General features: G+C 53.3%; 1 protein-coding gene across 1 annotated transcript; it reads left to right on the top strand.

The window, feature by feature from the left end:
• Nucleotides 3474-14273, top strand: SLC11A1 (solute carrier family 11 member 1; the record flags this gene model as incomplete). The annotated part of the gene is given in 15 exon segments (NM_001285694.1): nucleotides 3474-3534; nucleotides 4076-4209; nucleotides 5235-5357; nucleotides 5668-5787; nucleotides 6871-6977; nucleotides 7381-7451; nucleotides 7789-7856; nucleotides 8253-8408; nucleotides 9021-9179; nucleotides 10519-10608; nucleotides 10716-10835; nucleotides 11247-11396; nucleotides 13128-13201; nucleotides 13591-13744; nucleotides 13876-14273. Coding segments are annotated over 15 exon segments (1647 nt in total). The 5' UTR covers nucleotides 3474-3527.

Genomic DNA, 16036 nt, shown 5'->3' with positions numbered 1-16036 from the left:
AGGAATGATGCTAAAGCTGAAACTCCAGTACTTTGGCCACCTCATACGAACAGTAGACTCATTAGAAAAGACTCTGATGCTGGGAGGGATTGGGGGCGAGAGGAGAAGGGGACGACAGAGGATGAGATGGCTGGATGGTGTCACCGACTCAATAGATGTGAGTTTGAATGAACTCCGGGAGTTGGTGATGGACAGGGAGGCCTGGCGTGCTGCAATTCATAGGTTCGCAAAGAGTCGGACACGAATGAGCGACTGAATTGAACTGAACTGAACTGAATGGCTAACTACGCTAAACATCTTTTCATATATTTGTTTGCCATCTGTATATCCTGTTTGGTGAATGTGTTCATGACTTTCTGCCCATTTCGTTTTCGTTTTTTGCTTTATTCTATTTTTTTGGCCACATCACGAGACTTGTGGGATCTCAGTTCCCCAACCAGGGTTTGAATCCCTGGTCACAGTGAAAGCACCGAAGTGCAACCACTGGACCACCAGGGAACTCCCTGCCCATTTCTAACTAGACTGCTTGTGTTTTTACTCTCGAGTGTTAAGAGAGTTCCCTATTTCTAAATACTGGTGTTTTGTCAGATACGTGGTTTGTAAATATTTTCTCTGAATTTTTAGCTTTTCTCTTCATTCTCTTAACTTCACAGAGCAAAAGTTTTCATTTTGATAAGGTCCAATTCATCCTTTTCCCCTTTATCAGTCATGCTTTTGGTGTCAAGTCTGACAAGTCTTCGTCTAGTCCTAGATCCTGAAGATATTCTCCTACCTTTTTTTTTCTTTTTTTGTTTTGGGCCATGCTCTGTGGCTTACAGATCTTAAGTCCCTCCACCAGGGATGGAATCCGAGTTACAGCAGTGAAAATGCAGAATCCTAACCACTGGACTGCCAAGGAATTCCCTCCCTTACTTTTTTTCTAAAAGTTTTATAGTTTTAAATTTATATTTAAGTCTGTGATCCATTTTGATTGAATTGGGCTTCATGCAATTTCACTCTATGCATGTAGGGCTTGGTATTCAGCAACAACTCCAGATCTGAGGGGACCACTATGCAGATTTCCAGAGCTCTGGCTCATGGAGACACTGGCCAGAAAGCCCTGCTCTTAACCATTACACATACTGCCTCTTGTGTAAGGCAGAGTTTGTGCTGGGTTTGATCAATCATTAATCAGTTACACTCACCAAGTACCTAACTATAGGGAAGGCCTCACAAAAAAGGCAAAGAGGAAGACCTCTGTCTTAGTCAGGGTCTCCAGAGAAACAGAACCAACAGAAAATATAAATAGATAGGCAGATAGATAATAAGGACCTGGCCCATGAGAGTATAGAGGGCAAGAAGTCCCAAGATTTGCAAGCTGAAGACCCTGGAGTCAATGGCATATATAATTCCAATCTGAGTCTGAAGGTCTGAGAAGCAGGAGGGCTGATGATATAGGTTCTAGTCCAAACTAAGCCTGAAGACCAGAGAAGACTAGTGTTCCTGTTCAAAGGCACTCATCGAGAGAGAGAATTCTCCCTTTCTCAGCCTTGTGTTCTTGTCAAATTCACTGGATGATACCCACATTAGGGAGAGAAATCTGATTTACCCAGGCTAGCAATTCAAATCTTAATGTCCTCCAAAAACATCCTCACAGATACACCTAGAATGTTTGACCAAATTACTGGGCTCCCCATGGCTCAAACTGACACACAAAAATTAAACCATCACAGCCTCCTACTCCAGCCCTATCCCCCAGCCTCCCCACATGAATCCAAAATAGTGATTGCAAACCTGTGTAAACCCTAGAGGTCAAGGCTGGTGACTTGAGCAATGGGATTGCACAGCGACAAACCACAGTGCTGCTCTCTCACCCGTGACTCAACCACTCACCCCTCAACCCCTGCCTCTCCTGTCCCTCCAGCCTCTCTCATCAACGAGGAGCCAGGAAATCAGCCGCCTCCCCCCACCCTTGGTTTCCAAGCTTTGGCTCAAGTTTTTGACTCAACCTGGGGAGACATCATATCCTAGATCAAGCCTGGGCTTGAGAACAAGCCCTGATTTTCTCTATGTCTGGAGGTCCAGACTTTGGAGTTGGAAACCCCATGACAATTCAAGTTTTGTATCTTCTTGGCAGAAAAGAAAGGTTATAGGATAGAGGACATGAGTGGGCATGGCAGGGAGAAGACTCTGAGGGAGGTAAGTGGGGGGATAAAGGAGCTGGCAGCTGGCAAGGAGAAGAGATTGGGAGCTGGAACGGCCTTGAGCTAACAGATTGATCATCCTAAAGTGGAATCCGGCCCATAGAAATCCTTGCTTAAGTCACCCAATATTTGCAAAACATTTGAGCCCAGTATTCAAACAGCTAAATTTTATGTTGCATAAAATTTCCAGCATCCTTGACAAAACAGACGACATAGTGACAGTGGACCCACATCCTCACATGACAACTGGCTGGAACTCTCTGTGAGCACTGCCCTCTCCAGGCAGAGTTTATGACCTTTGTCTCCATCATTCCCTCCTTCCCTCATAGCTCAGTTGGTAAAGAATCTGCCCGCAATGCAGGAGACCTGGGTTTGATTCCTGGGTTGGGAAGATCCCCTGGAGGAGGAAATGGCATTCCACTCCAGTATTCTTGCCTGGAAAATCACATGGACAGAGAAGCCTGGAAGGCTACGTCCATGGGGTCGCAAGAGTTGGACACAACTTAGTGACTAAACCACGACCACTCCCTATTACTTCCCCCTGATACTGAGGTCGAGCATCGCTTGTCATTGAGCACTGAGCCAGCACTGTTCTCATTCCCAACCTGTCTCATAGTTTATTTTACCTGCCTGGCCTCCTAGGGCACCTTTTGACCTTTTAGCTAGACTGAACTCTTCATTTAACAGAAGCAACAAGCTCAGAGACAAGACGTGATCTGGTGACAATGTCAAGTGGATTGGTGGCAGAACCAAGACCAGAATTCCAGTGCCTCTTTCTTCTGGGGATCTCTTTGGCCTGAATCTTCAATGTATGTCCCCGTGGCAGTGGCCAGAAGCTCTTTCCCTCTGAGGCACTCAGAGGGACACTGAGACCTAGACAGCCATCAGAACTCCCTTCCTCCTAGTGGCCATGGGACCCAAGATTAAAAAGGAGAAGGACCTGACTGCTTGTACAGGGTGAGGGTGGGCTGACGGGCAGTCATGTGATCTAGATATGCATGGCCAAGTGGCAGGAAGTTGTCCAAAATCAGAGCTAAGTTGGGAGAGGTGCAGAACTCGGGGTGCCTGGAAGGGAGCCAGAGGTATTGCGGGGCTCAGGCCAGGAGGGGAACAAATGTCCTTACTGCGGCCACCCAGACCCTTCCTCCAGAACTGGCCACTTCTGCCTTTGGAAAGTGTTTCACAATGTGCCTGTGTGTTAGAACAGCTGAGGATGGGTAAGAGGGCGTGGACCCGCACAATCGCCACTGCCTAGAGAGGAAGCACGGGCTTGCCATGCCCGTGAGGGGCTGCCCGGCACGCCAGCCACTGAGTGCACAGAGAGTGCCCGAGTCTGCAGTCCTCATGTCAGGTGAGTGGACCCCTGCAGGGACAGAGCCTGAGTGGGGGCGTGATGGGGAGAGCCAGGGTGGGCAAGGGAAGTCCCTGCTGCACCGTGGGAGTCTGGATCTCAACCACAGTTCCATACACCAGCCTGGGGCTGGGCTCTTCACACCTCCAAGGGCAGAGCCTCGTCTCTGTGAACCCGGAGCCCTTGCAGCTTCCTTGGCTCCTGCAGGCAACAGGGATACGGCACGCGGTGGTGTCAGTATCGCCTCCTCAGAACCCATGTCCCTCTCCACATCCTCCATGGAGAGAGAACTAGATCTGGGAATCTCTGCCCTCCCATGGAAGGAGGGAACTCTGAAGGCTCCACTTCTCACATGTCTACTGAGTGTCTGGTCCATAGGTGGAGGTGATGGACCCAAGATGGGAATGAAGGGCTCTTATTCGGTGGGGCCTTCATTTCTCTTCTCTGCCAGGAGGAGGTGGGGGAAGAGGACAGATGACTTTAACCCTGGGCCAGCAGAAAGAGGCAGGTCACTCACCAAGGCTCATGGGGCCCTTCGCAGGTGACACGGGTACCCCAAACCAGGGAGGGACCAGATATGGCTCCATCTCCAGCCCACCCAGTCCAGGGCCACAGCAAGCACCTCCCGGAGGGACCTACCTAAGTGAGAAGATCCCCATTCCGGATACAGAATCGGTGAGAACGCTGGAGACTTCCTGGGGTCTTTCAGGATGTACCGGATCATGCCGGATCTCACCAGCCTGGGGAGGGAGGTCTCCTGAAGATCAGGGCCAGTCCCTCCCGGCTCTAGGCAGCTGTGACAGACAGTGGGAACTGGCGCCCTCCTGCTTCTGTCCCCAAGCGCTTAGCTCCGGCGCTTAATATTTGTCTAAAAATTACCAAGTGGCTTTTTAAATGAATCTCAGCTCTCCTAGGAAGGGGAAAGGACCTGGATGAGTTTGGGTTGCAGCCTCCAGGATTTGTTGTAATATTTAAGTAAAGGAAGCAAGACAAGGGCATGGGGAGAGGTGAAGCCGGCGGGCTGGCTTCTGGGACAGTGCGTGTGTTACTTGCTCAGTCATGTCGGACTCTCAGCGACCCCATGGACTGTAGCCCACCAGGCTCCTCTGTCCATGGGATTCTCCAGGCAAGAATACTGGAATGGATAGCCATTCCCTTCTCCAGGGGATCTTCCTGACCCAGGCATCGAACCCAGGTCTCCTGCCCTGCAGACAGATTCTTTCCAGTCTGAGCCACCAGGGAAGCCTAGGACACATCATCCTGCATTTCCAGAATCTTCAGAGAGACTCAGGCTCCCCGAATGGGGGTGGGGAGACCCTCAGCTTGGTGGACTGTAGAGAGGAGGCCCTGTGGTCTGAGAAGGGGCTGTGAAGGGAGGAGTTAGACCAGGGAGGTCTGACCCAGGAAAGCTCCCCTTTGGGCTCTGAGGATCTGCTAAGTCAGGGCCTGCAGGAGGCGGGTCAATCAGGTGCAGACTGCAGAACCGACCCATCCAGACAGCTGATCTGCCGTGACTCAGCAAATCCTAAGTCCTTCCCACCCCATGTGCTCCACTAACCCTCTAGGTAATAGCTCCAGGAATGGGGAATCGAGGGCAGGGCTGGCCAGCCTGGGCCCCTGAGCCTGGAAAGGTGTCATCTGGGGGCTGGCCAAGGCCAGCTGGGCCCACCTAAGACCCCTCATTCCACTCCCCCTCACAGGGTGCATTCAGCCTGCGGAAGCTGTGGGCCTTCACAGGGCCTGGATTCCTCATGAGCATAGCATTCCTGGACCCAGGAAACATCGAGTCGGATCTTCAGGCTGGGGCTGTGGCTGGATTCAAAGTGACGGAGTCGGGGCACCATGGGGAGGGTGGTGACCAGGCTAAGTGGGTGGAGACCCCCAGCTATGCCACAACTCCCCAGAGTGGCCTGCCTGGCCAGTGTTGCTGGGAACAGGTGTTAAGTTCAAATGGGCCAGAAAAGGGTCTCCAAGGCAGCCGTGCCAGAATGTGGGGTGTAGGGGGCATTGTCTTCCAGCTTTGTCTCCCCCATCCTCTCCCCAGTGAGTGTCCTAGGTTAGAAGGTCCCAGCAATTTGGGGGTTATCAGAAACTAGCCCCTCTGGCTGATGGCCTCTCCCTAACTTCTCGCAGCTGCTCTGGGTGCTGCTGTGGGCCACAGTGTTGGGCTTGCTCTGCCAGCGACTGGCTGCCCGGCTGGGCGTGGTGACAGGCAAGGACTTGGGAGAGGTCTGCCATCTCTACTACCCTAAGGTGAGCTTGGTGCCCCTGGACAGGAAGCATCTGTAGCCTCAAAATCCCAAACAGCCATCGAAAGCTTCGATGATCAAATAAAAATATCATCTCAAGTGGAGCATTGCAAGTCCACGCGATAGATCAAGCTGAGGCTCAAACGAATAGAATGCAGAATGAGAGGGACGCTAGAGGTATCTTGCTCTTCTTACCAAAGAGGACATTGAAACCTGGGGAAGTGACTTGCCAAAGAGGAAAAACAGGGAGGGGGGCGGGGCAGAATTGGTGTGGAATAACCATTGGCTGGGGTGGACGCTGGGGACTTGGCTGTTGTCAGCGTCCAGGCAAGCAAACAAATTATACCACTGGATCGGTCAAAAGCGTCGAATACAGGATGTAGTCCCGAAGGTGTTGACAGAGCTGAAGGAGCAAGAGAAGGAGGTGTTACCCAGAGGCCAGAAAGCTCCTGGACAGAAACCCGAGGAACATCATTTGCTGTCGAGCTTCTAGAAACACTGCCACCACTGCTGATTGGAGCCCAGACTACGTGGTGCCCTTGCTGGGGCCAGCTCCAGAAACAGGGGGAAAAGATCTCTACCTGTTTTTTAATTTTCCTTAAATATTTCTTACTGTTGACCTAAAACAGATATTTTAGGTCAGATATTTCTCCAGCAAAGATGGATTTATTCAGGATCAGCAGAGAATGATAATTCAGGGTCTGTAGCCATGGGGAGCCACCTGCAAAGTCTCTACACAGCAAGGGAAGAACACTTTTATGGAGGGAAAAGGGAAGTTGGGAGGCTGATAGCAAACAAAGAGTCCATGACTTTTCAGCGCCTAACTCCTTTCCAGGAAAGAAGAGTCTTCTTTCTCTTGGGCTCTGCTATCTTTAAAGGGTGTGGAAGCTTCCCCTTCTTATCTCCCGGCTCTATTTAATTGAAGTTTCTGTTAACTAATTTTACATGTGAAACCACCATGGCACCATGAAGCCAACTGGCAAGGCCAACTTGCAAATGTAGTTTGCAGGCTTCCAGCCCAGGCATATAGTGAGTGCAGGACTGAGACAAGAGACAGCCTTGTTGACGGGATCACGTCCTCCCCTAGGTGCCCCGCACTCTCCTCTGGCTGACCATCGAGCTAGCCATCGTGGGCTCGGACATGCAGGAAGTCATTGGCACAGCTATTGCATTCAGTCTGCTCTCAGCCGGACGGTACTCCAGAGGGGCCCCAGTTCTCCAGCCCAGGGCTGGGAACAACTGCCGCTTTCTCCCCAGGCCTTCTATTTCCCCCTGACCACTTCATCCTGCAGTCATCTCTAACTCAGTTATTGCCCAGTCTTCCAGATGGGGAAACAGAGACCCAGATATGTAAAGCGACCTGCTGCAAATCAGAGGCTTCAGTACTCAGCCCCAAGCTCCCTACCACGCTGGTCCCCTGCCCAGCATGGAGGTGCCATTTTAGGTCTCCAGCACCCCTGCTCCCCTCTCCCTTAGCCGTCTGGGGCCCCTTGAGTGCCTGCTCCCCGGAGGCCCCATTCCACAGTCTCCAGCCCTGAGGGTGGGAGATCCAGACTCCTGAACCAGGCTAGGCTGACCCAGGCCACTCTGGTTTCAGAATCCCACTCTGGGGTGGTGTCCTCATCACCATCGTGGACACTTTCTTCTTCCTCTTCCTCGATAACTACGGTGGGTGTGTGCCCCTCATCCCCAGCGGGACTTGGGCGAGGAGGGGGCTGGCAATGAATGTAATGGTGCTCTGGTGAACTGGGAGAAGGGCTCTGAGCAACCTCGCTCTGCACATCCTTGAGCAACTCAGACTAGTGTTTCTTCATCTACAACACGCAGATACTAGCACAGAGGTCACAGGGCTGTGGGGAGGATTCAGTGCGATAACACTGGTCAAGCCTGGGGCACAGTGCTGGAACAAAGTGCTCAGGATATCAGCCATTAATAATTGCTTAAGTTAGTTTTGGTTTGGGGTGGTTTTTGTTGTTGTTGTTCAGCCCCTTTGCTCTCACCCTAGGGTTGCGGAAGCTGGAAGCCTTTTTTGGATTTCTTATTACCATAATGGCCTTGACCTTCGGCTATGAGGTGGGAAGCCAGAGCCATAACAGGGCCCTGCACCAAAGCCACCCTACTCTGCCCCGTGCAGAGCCCGACGGGACATGGGAGAGGACCTTAGCCATTCCCTACCCCCACCCCACCTCAGCCCCCATCCCCCCACCCCACCCCATCCCATTCCCGCACCCCCCACCCCCGACCCCACCAGTCCCTCTCCCCCACTCCAGCCTCCGGACTGGAGGGTAAGAACCGAGGCTCAGGGGTGGAGCCGGGCCTAAGGAGGCTCCTCCCCACAGCACGGGAAGATCCCCTGGAGAAGGGAAAGGCTACCCACTCCAGTATTCTGGCCTGGAGAATTCCATGGACTACAGTCCATGGGGTCACAAAGAATTGGATACGACTGAGCGACTTTCACTCACCCCACAGTACGTGGTGGCTCGGCCTGCTCAGGGAGCACTGCTTCAGGGCCTGTTCCTGCCCTCGTGCCCAGGCTGTGGCCAGCCCGAGCTGCTGCAGGCCGTGGGCATCGTTGGCGCCATCATCATGCCCCACAACATCTACCTGCATTCCTCCCTAGTCAAGGTGAGCAGACTGGAGGGGAGGGAGACATGCTCTCTCCCTTAGAGCCACGCTGGCCCCGCCCCCAAGGCTGAAGCCACGCCCCTTCGGCTCCTGCCTCTGAATTTAGGAGGGAAGTGAAACACTCTTTATTCAAAATATAATAATAGAGAGAGTCTACTGTGTGCTGGGAGCTGAGGATCAGTGAGGGAAAAGATAAGTCTTCTGACTTCTTAAAGCATGCATTTCTAGTAGGGGAGGCAGACCATAAGCAAGTCAACAGTAAAGGAAAGAAATGGATTGTGAAAGATGCTCTGCAGGAAATGAAACAGAGCAGCGTGATGGAGGATGACTGAGGAGGGGGCTCCCCTAGAAAAGGTAGCCAGCAAAGGCCTTTGTACGGCAGTGACTTTTGAAACATGAAGGATTGGAAGGAAGATTAGGGGAGAAGATATTCTAAGCAGAAGGACTGGCAAGTGCAAAGGTCCTGAGACAGAAACAAAGGACTATCCCAGACGAACATACAAGGGGGCTTTAGAGAGAACGGGGTTTGGGGGACGTAAGCAGACTGTGAGGGTAGAGAGTTCTGGGACAACTCTAAGGGGCTTCGATGCTTCCGTCCTTTTACCTTCGCAGTCTCGAGAGGTAGACCGGTCCCGGCGGGCGGACATCCGAGAAGCCAACATGTACTTCCTGATTGAAGCCACCATCGCCCTGTCTGTCTCCTTCTTCATCAACCTCTTTGTCATGGCTGTCTTTGGGCAAGCCTTCTACAAGCAAACCAACCAGGCTGCGGTGAGGCACACCCCATATATGCATGCCCCTCAAGTTCTGCAGGGGACTCCAAAGAGTGCAGCTAAGCCCTCTGAGTCTGTCTTGCACTACAGGCACTGGTAGGGGAGGGAGTCTTGACACTGGCCTCTGTTTGGGATCCCCTTTCCCACCCCACTGGGGAGACACAGCTGCCCCCTGTAGGCTTGCAGAGGATCAGCCCCCACACCAAGGGCTCCAAGGCACACACATCCAGGGGAGGTGATGGCGGGGGGCGGGGAGCTGAGTCTTGGAGGACTCAGCATTCCAGCTGCACCTGAAGAATGGGCAGGATTTGCCCACCCAGCTGTGGGGAGAACCTTCTGGGAGGGGGTGCCTGCCTAAGGATGAGCGTGGGGTTGGGAATATGCAAGCAGTTTCTTCTCCTGAGTTTCTAGTGATAGTCTTCATTACTAGCAGATAAACTGTCATTCATTCAGCAAATATTTATTGAGCATTTGTTAAGTATCAGCCAGTGTATTAGACCATGGGAATATGGCAGCCAATGATACAAAAGCCTTGCCCTGTAGATTAGCTTTGACGGCAGTGAGCAAACTGGAAAAAATCAACCAATCAGTTGACTGATTTCAAAGGAAAATGTGAACAATGTTGTAAAGAAAATAAAGGGGGTGATGAAACATAATTGGGGGTGTGGGGCGGGAGGGGCTTCTATATTAGCCCAGGTGGCCAGTAGAGGCCTCTTGGACGAGATGGCATTTGAGTGGACTCTGAAGGAGAAGGAACCAACCAGCTCCTCCCTGGCTTTCTGGGATTTGGGACCTGGGTCTGTCTGTCTTTGGGTGGATCTCTATCCAGAGGCACTAAAGGGGGTTGATGGGGTCGGAACAGACTAGCCAGGACTCAGGGCACACAGGTACTGTTGGGTGCCTTGCTGTGTGACCTTGTGAGGTCATGCCTCTCTGTGAGTCTCTGCTCCTTAGCACAAGGAGAGAGATCTAAACAGGATGGCAAACTATAGTCACACGTTGTCTTCGAGACCAACCAAGTCACAGGGCTGTGGGAAGTGGGTCCCAGGTAAGGGAGACAGGCCTGTGGGTTTGCTTGAGTCACTGCCAACCAATTGTGTCTCTGTGGTAATGCCAGCTCTCACCATCAAAGAGAAGCTAGAAACCAGGCTTGTAAATTGTAAATGTTGTCAACAAATTCACATTAAAGAAAAAATTTTGTTGGCCAAGCAAAATATGTCGGGCTGGATTCAGACTGTGGGCCACCAGTTTTCAACCCTTGGTCAAAGCTTGGAGGTCTGATTTTCCAGTATTGAGTGTGTGCCTCACATCTCTTTCCTACTGCCCGGTGCCCGCAGTTCAACATCTGTGCCAACAGCAGCCTCCACGACTACGCGACGATCTTTCCCAGGGACAACCTGACAGTGGCCGTGGACATTTACCAAGGAGTAAGCAAGCCAATGGCAGGGCTGGGGTGGGCAAGGAAGGGCTCCATCCAGCGGAGCCTGTGTGAGAAGGGGGCGGGTCCATGGTCTGACCACACCCCTCCTTCCAGGGCGTGATCCTGGGCTGCCTCTTTGGCCCTGCAGCCCTGTACATCTGGGCCGTGGGTCTCCTGGCTGCTGGGCAGAGCTCCACCATGACCGGCACCTACGCGGGACAGTTTGTGATGGAGGTGTGGCTGGGCCAGGCCGGTGTCTGAGCACAAGGCAGACCACTCAGGACTCGAACGTGGGCCTCCTTAATCCTTAAGGCAGCCCAATGGGTACCCTTACAAGCCCCACTACACAGATGAGAGAACTGAGATTTAGGGAGGTGAGGCCTGAGACTTACCCAGGACTAATAGGAGCCTTTTCTCCAAAACCGTTTAGGCTTCAGCAATCACCTGTAGGGGGGAAAAACCTTGCCCCCAATTTGCCCCCATCTATTCCCTCACCACCAGCTATAGACAGAGCTTTCCCCATTTCAATGATGGAAAAAACAGAGGGTTCCTGCAGGTATCAGATGGGCTGAGGGAAGATGGAGGATTCCTCCCCTGGAACCCCAGTCCTGCATCCCACCACCAAGTTCTCCCTGCATCCCCCAGGGCTTTCTGAAGCTGCGGTGGTCACGCTTCGCCCGAGTCCTGCTCACTCGCTCCTGCGCCATCCTGCCCACTGTGCTCCTGGCTGTCTTCAGGGACCTGCAGGACCTGTCAGGCCTCAACGACCTGCTCAACGTGCTGCAGAGCCTGCTGGTGAGCCTGCAGGCCCTACCACCTCCTTTGCCCTGTGGGGCCAAACAGGAACCACAGCAATCCCCTACGTCCCCAGACTCCCCCACCTCCCAGGCACTATTCTAAACACACTTTACCTACAAGGTTCTGATACTACCCATAGCTGCCTCAGGGTGTAGGAACTGCCATTATCCCCATTTTGCAGATGGAAAAACTGATGCACACAATTAAGTGACAAATGGCACCCCACTCCAGTACTCTTGCCTGGAAAATCCCATGGACGGAGGAGCCTGGAAGGCTGCAGTCCATGGGGTAACTGAGGGTCAGACACGACTGAGCGACTTCACTTTCACTTTTCACTTTGATGCATTGGAGAAAGAGATGGCAACCCACTCCAGTGTTCTTGCCTGGAGAATCCCAGGGACAGGGGAGCCTGGTGGGCTGCCGTCTGTGGGGTCGCACAGAGTCAGACACGACTGAAGTGACTTAGCAGTAGCAGCAGAGCCAGGGGGCTTCCCTGGTGTCTCAGATGGTAAAGAATCTGCCTGCAATGCGGGAGATCTGGGTTCGATCTCTGGGTTGGGAAGATCCCTTGGAGGAGGGCATGGCAACCCACTCCAGTATTCTTGCCTGGACAATCCCCATGGACAGAGGAGCCTGGTGGGCTACATTTTATGGGGTCACGAAGAGTTGGACACAACTGAGTGACTAAGCACAGAACAGCAGAGCTAGGATGCACTCAGATAGCCTGAGGCCAGAGCCCCCAAATACTTTCTCCTGTTTTGGAGCCCCCACAACCTTGAGGCTTCCTTGGTGGCTCAGATGGTAAAGAATCTGTCTGCAGTGGGAGATCTGGGTTCGATCCCTGGGCTGGGAAGATCCCCTGGAGAAGAAAATGGCAATCCACTCCAGTATTCCTCCAGAATCACTGCAGATGGTCACCACAGCCATGAATTAAAAGATGCTTGCTCCTTAGAAGAAAAGCTATGACCAACCAAGATAGCATACTAAAAAGCAGAGACGTTACTTTGCCAACAAAGGTCCGTCTAGTCAAAGCTATGGTTTTTCCGGTAGTCATATATGGATGTGAGAGCTGGACTATAAAGCTCAGCGCTAAAGAATTGATGCTTTTGAATTGCATGGTTTTGGAGAAGACTCTTGAGAGTTCCTTGGGCTGCAAGGAGATCCAACCAGTGCATCCTAAAGGAAATCAGTCCTGAATATTCACTGGAAGGCCTACTGCTGGAGCTGAAGCTCCAATACTTTGGCCACCTGATGCGAAGAACTGACTGACTGGAAAAGACTCTGATGCTGGGAAAGGTTGAAGGCAGGAGAAGGGGATGACAGAGGATGAGATGATTAGGATGGCATCACCGAGTCGATGGACATGAGTTTGAGTAAGCTCCGGGAGTTGGTGATGGACAGGGAAGCCTGGTGTGCTGCAGTCCATGGGGTCACAAAGAGTCGGACACGACTGACTGACTGAACTGAATTGATTTTTGCCTGGGAAATCCCATGGACAGAGAAGCCTGGTAGGCTATCGTTTGTGGGGTTCCAAAGAGTCAGACACAACTGAGAGACTAGCACACACAATGGAAGCAATGGATGTGGAGAAACAGGTTCAGAGTGGTTAGGGGACTTTCCCAAGGTTGCACAGTGAAGCAGAGGTGACTGGAGCCCTGGCCTGCTCCTCCCCTCCTCACTGTGTTCTGACGCAGGGCCCTTCAGCCCCTTCTTTCTGACTCTCCCCAGCTTCCATTTGCTGTGCTGCCCATCCTCACCTTCACCAGCATGCCCGCCCTGATGCAGGAGTTTGCCAACGGCCTGTGAGTACTCCCCAACCCCAGCACTGGGCTTATCGCACTTGATCCTCACAACTGCCAAGAGGTAGGAATTCTCACTATTCCAGATAAGGAACATCTGATAAGATCAGAGAGGTTAAGAAACCTGCCTAGGGTCGCACAGCTAGCAAGGGGAGGAGCCAGGACTGGAATCCTAAGACAGGGGCTATTTCTAGAGCTTGAGCTCCTCCCCCTCACCTCAGCCCCTACTCTTGCCAAATCATGCCTGTGTAGTGCCCGGCCGGCCCAGGAGGCAGAAGATGGCCGGGGTCTACACCAGACCCCACAGCCCTGGGAAGCCCTAGTTACCTCCAGGCTGACTGTGGGCCCTGGGGGAGATGCAGCCGATCCTGAATCTCCCTCTCATTCCCAAGGGTGAGCAAAATTATCACTTCCTCCATCATGGTGCTGGTCTGTGCCGTCAACCTTTACTTCGTGATCAGCTACGTGCCCAGCCTCCCCCACCCTGCCTACTTCAGCCTTGTAGCACTGCTGGCCGCAGCCTACCTGGGCCTCACCACTTACCTGGTACTGCTGGGTCAGCGGGTGCCTGGGGGATTGGGGAGGCAAGGAGAGGAGACCACAGATGGAGGGCGTAGCGGGGATGCACCGGGGGCTTCCTCATAGGTCTTCTCCCCTCATAGCCGCCCCTCCCTCAGGTCTGGACCTGTCTCATCACCCAGGGAGCCACTCATCTGGCCCACAGTTCCCACCAACGCTTTCTGTATGGGCTTCCTGGAGAGGATCAGGAGGAGGGGAGGACCTCGGGATGAACTCCCACCAGGGCCTGGCCACGGGTGGGATGAGTGACCACAGTGGCCTGCCAGACAAGGGTGTGTGTGTGTGTGTGTGTGTGTGTGTGTGTGCATGCACAGCAAGATGGAGAGGGAGTTCACGGGTGGGATGAGTGGGCACAGTGGCCTGCCAGACAAGGGTGTGTGTGTGTGTGTGCACGCACAGCAAGATGGACAGGGAATTCTGGAAGCCGGCCAAGCCATAGGGACCTGCTATTTCCTAGCTCAGATCTCGGTATTCTTGAGTATTAAATGGGGACACCTACCTTGCAATGGTTGTAAATAAGACACTTGAACGCAGAGCCTAGCACTTCAGATTTAAAAACAAAAGAACCATAATTCCAAAAGTTGCTGAGCACTATCACAGGAGTGACCTGACAGACCCACCTCGTCCAGAGTGGGACCCAGGCTCCAAACTGACTTAAAGTAGGAGTCTGAAAATGCTAAATAAACGCTGTTGTGCTTAGCCTCTTCAGTCATGTCAGACTCTTTGTGTCCCCATGAACCGCAGCCCACCAGGCTCCTCTGTCCATGAGATTCTCTAGACAATACTGGAGTGGGTTGTCATGCCCTCCTCCAGGGGATCTTCCCCACTCAGGCAACCACTATCTCCTGCATCTCCTGCAATGCAGGCAGATTCTTTACCACTGAGCCACTGGGGAAGCCCAAATAAATTTAAGTGAAGTAAGTGAAGTAGCTCAGTCCTGTCTGACTCTTTGCAACCCCGTGGACTGTAGCAACCCCGTGGACTGTAGCCTACCAGACTCCTCCGATTGAGTGGGTTGCCATTTCCTTCTCCAGGGGATCTTCCCAACCCAGGGATCGAACCTAGGTCTCCCGCATTGCAGGGAGATGCTTTAACCTCTAAGCCACCAGAGAACCCCATCAAATAAATGCGAATTCACCGCTTAATCCAAAAGAGAAGGGAAATGGAGACAGGCAAGCACAAAATCCCTGAACCATCAAATGTCCCCCGTCCTAGAATGTCTGCCTCTCGCTCCTACTCTCACTGGAGTGGCCTCAGCCTTTCGGTTCCACCCGAAACCCACTTTTCAGGCAGTAAAACGGAAGCGCGGTTCTCCTCCCTTCGGGCACCAGGGTCACAAAGAACCCAAGAGTCCATGCCTCTGAGGCCCAATTCATTTGCCATCTCCCCAGGGGACCAGGTGGCCGAGACTCCCACGCCGCGCGGTAGACGCCCCCAGGGCGCTGTCTCCCAGCTCCCCCTAGGGGCAAGGGACGGTCCCGAGCGTCGGTACTCCCCGCCTCCAAAGAGGAGGCGGTCACTCCGGCCTCGCGCCCGGGGGCCTCGGAATCCGCCCAGGCTGGAGGGTAGGGGTGAGCTTCGTGGGCGGGGAACCCCCTCGGCCGCAGGGAGCGGCCCGGCGCCCCTTCGCCCCTTGCAGGGACTGCACTTTACAGACGTTCCCTGAGCTGTTTCTAGGCTCCCCCAAGTCCCTCCTCCGGCCTCTTCCAGTCTCTGGGACCACCCCCCCCCCCACGCCGCCCGCCCTCAGCCCCGGTGGCGAGCAGCGGAGAGGAAGGGCCGCCAGTCTTTCCCCCTAGATTGAGCTTGGAGTGGGCGGTGTGCCTGGAAGCACCCCTGATTTCCCGGGGATGCGGCGGGCAGGCAGTAGGGCTCCGCGCTCAGGTTGAGACGCTTGTTTATGAAAAGAATTTCCTCTTTCTTAAAAGGGCAACAAAACAAGTGGGGCCCTCTGAGAGGACCGGGATGGGACAGGTCTGGCTCACCCTACACAACCGTGGAGAGGTACTCAGACTAGAAAGTTGCCCAATCCTCTTCTCCTGGCTTGGTCCTGGAGAAGATGGGGCCCATGGAAGAGGGGATGAATGGGAGCCAAGTGGCCGAGAAAGGGGAGACCCTTTTTCTTACTTCCCGGAGGTGCCCCCAGCTGTACCCCCTGTCCACCTCTTTAAACGATTCTCTAGGCAATAGTTGGGCACTAGGCCTGTGCTCGACATGGGGGAGGGAGGCACAGTCTCTAAATAAAGACTACCTGGAGGA

This window comes from Capra hircus, chromosome 2 (assembly GCF_001704415.2).
Source record: "Capra hircus breed San Clemente chromosome 2, ASM170441v1, whole genome shotgun sequence".
Taxonomy (NCBI): domain Eukaryota; kingdom Metazoa; phylum Chordata; class Mammalia; order Artiodactyla; family Bovidae; genus Capra; species Capra hircus.
This window is presented reverse-complemented; position numbering and strand designations above follow the sequence as displayed.